Below are 1,044 nucleotides of genomic sequence, written 5' to 3' on the forward strand. Positions count from 1 at the left end.
GAAAGAGTGAGCTGCCCCGCTGCCGGCCACATGGGACTGAGGCTTAGAGGCCCTTGGAGGGCCTGTGGGCTGCAGGTACCCTAAAAGAGCCACTTCAGGAGCCAGAGGGACCCAGAGTTCCTCACAGTGCAAGGTGATGGTTGGTACAGAGGCCCACCCAGTGGCTGGGCCTGCACTGAGGGGACACCTGCCCAGGTCCGGTCCTGCTAGCAGGCCAGAGGCTGGGCCTCAGTGCCGCCCGTCTGTCCACAGGTGTTTGGCCTTGGGAACAAGACCTATGAGCACTTCAACGCCATGGGCAAGTACGTGGACAAGCGGCTAGAACAGCTCGGCGCCCAGCGTATCTTCGAGCTGGGGATGGGCGATGACGACGGGAAGTGAGTGCCCCGGATGGCAGACCCCAGCCCTGCATGTAGGGCCGCCCTCCCTGGGCTCCAGTCCCGCACACAGGGCTGTCCTCTCGCTGCCTCTCAGGAGCCTCCCCGTTATGTATCCGGAGCCCCAGGCTTAAGGAGTCACTGGAACCTGAGGGGGCACAGACTATGGTGCTGGCTGAAAATCAGGGCAGGGAAGGAGCCCGTCCCTCCCCCCGCCCTCCTGAGCCAGCTGCTTCAGCCTTTTCACATCCTCTGGCTTGCCCAGCATAGACACAAGCCACCCACGGCTAGCAAGGAGGCTCCTCTAGACCCTTCCTGATGCTTCGGGTTGATGGCACTGGGTGTGAGGGGAGTGAGCCCTAGAACTTTGGGGTGACGTGCTGGGTGAGAGGGCCCAAACCAGCCTGATTCCCCCCGGGACCTGGCTCATCTCTCTTCTCCAGCTTGGAGGAGGATTTTATTACGTGGCGAGAGCAGTTTTGGCCAGCCGTGTGCGAGCACTTTGGGGTGGAAGCCACTGGAGAGGAGTCCAGGTGAGCGTGTGCCCACAATCCTGAGGAGAGGCTGCAGGTGGGTGCTGGCCCCAGGGCAGCCATCCCAAGTACAAGCTTCACTGGGGAGTGGCAGTGTGGACAGAGAAGGCTGCAGACGCTCCTCCCAGGCTAAT

The 1,044-nt window shown here is 62.2% G+C and overlaps 1 protein-coding gene across 2 annotated transcripts in view; it reads left to right on the forward strand.

Annotated features, from left to right (window-relative positions):
• POR (cytochrome p450 oxidoreductase) overlaps positions 1-1,044 on the forward strand; it is a 50,091-nt gene that overhangs the window by 44,554 nt on the left and 4,493 nt on the right. For both annotated transcript variants that reach the window (XM_006155633.3, XM_006155632.2), the window contains exons 6-7: positions 253-377; positions 821-910. In XM_006155633.3, the coding sequence (XP_006155695.1) occupies positions 253-377; positions 821-910 (215 nt within the window). The remainder of the gene's footprint in view (positions 1-252; positions 378-820; positions 911-1,044) is intronic.

This window comes from Tupaia chinensis, unplaced genomic scaffold (genome assembly GCF_000334495.1).
Source record: "Tupaia chinensis unplaced genomic scaffold, TupChi_1.0 Scaffold000465_1, whole genome shotgun sequence".
NCBI classification, from domain to species: Eukaryota; Metazoa; Chordata; class Mammalia; order Scandentia; family Tupaiidae; genus Tupaia; species Tupaia belangeri.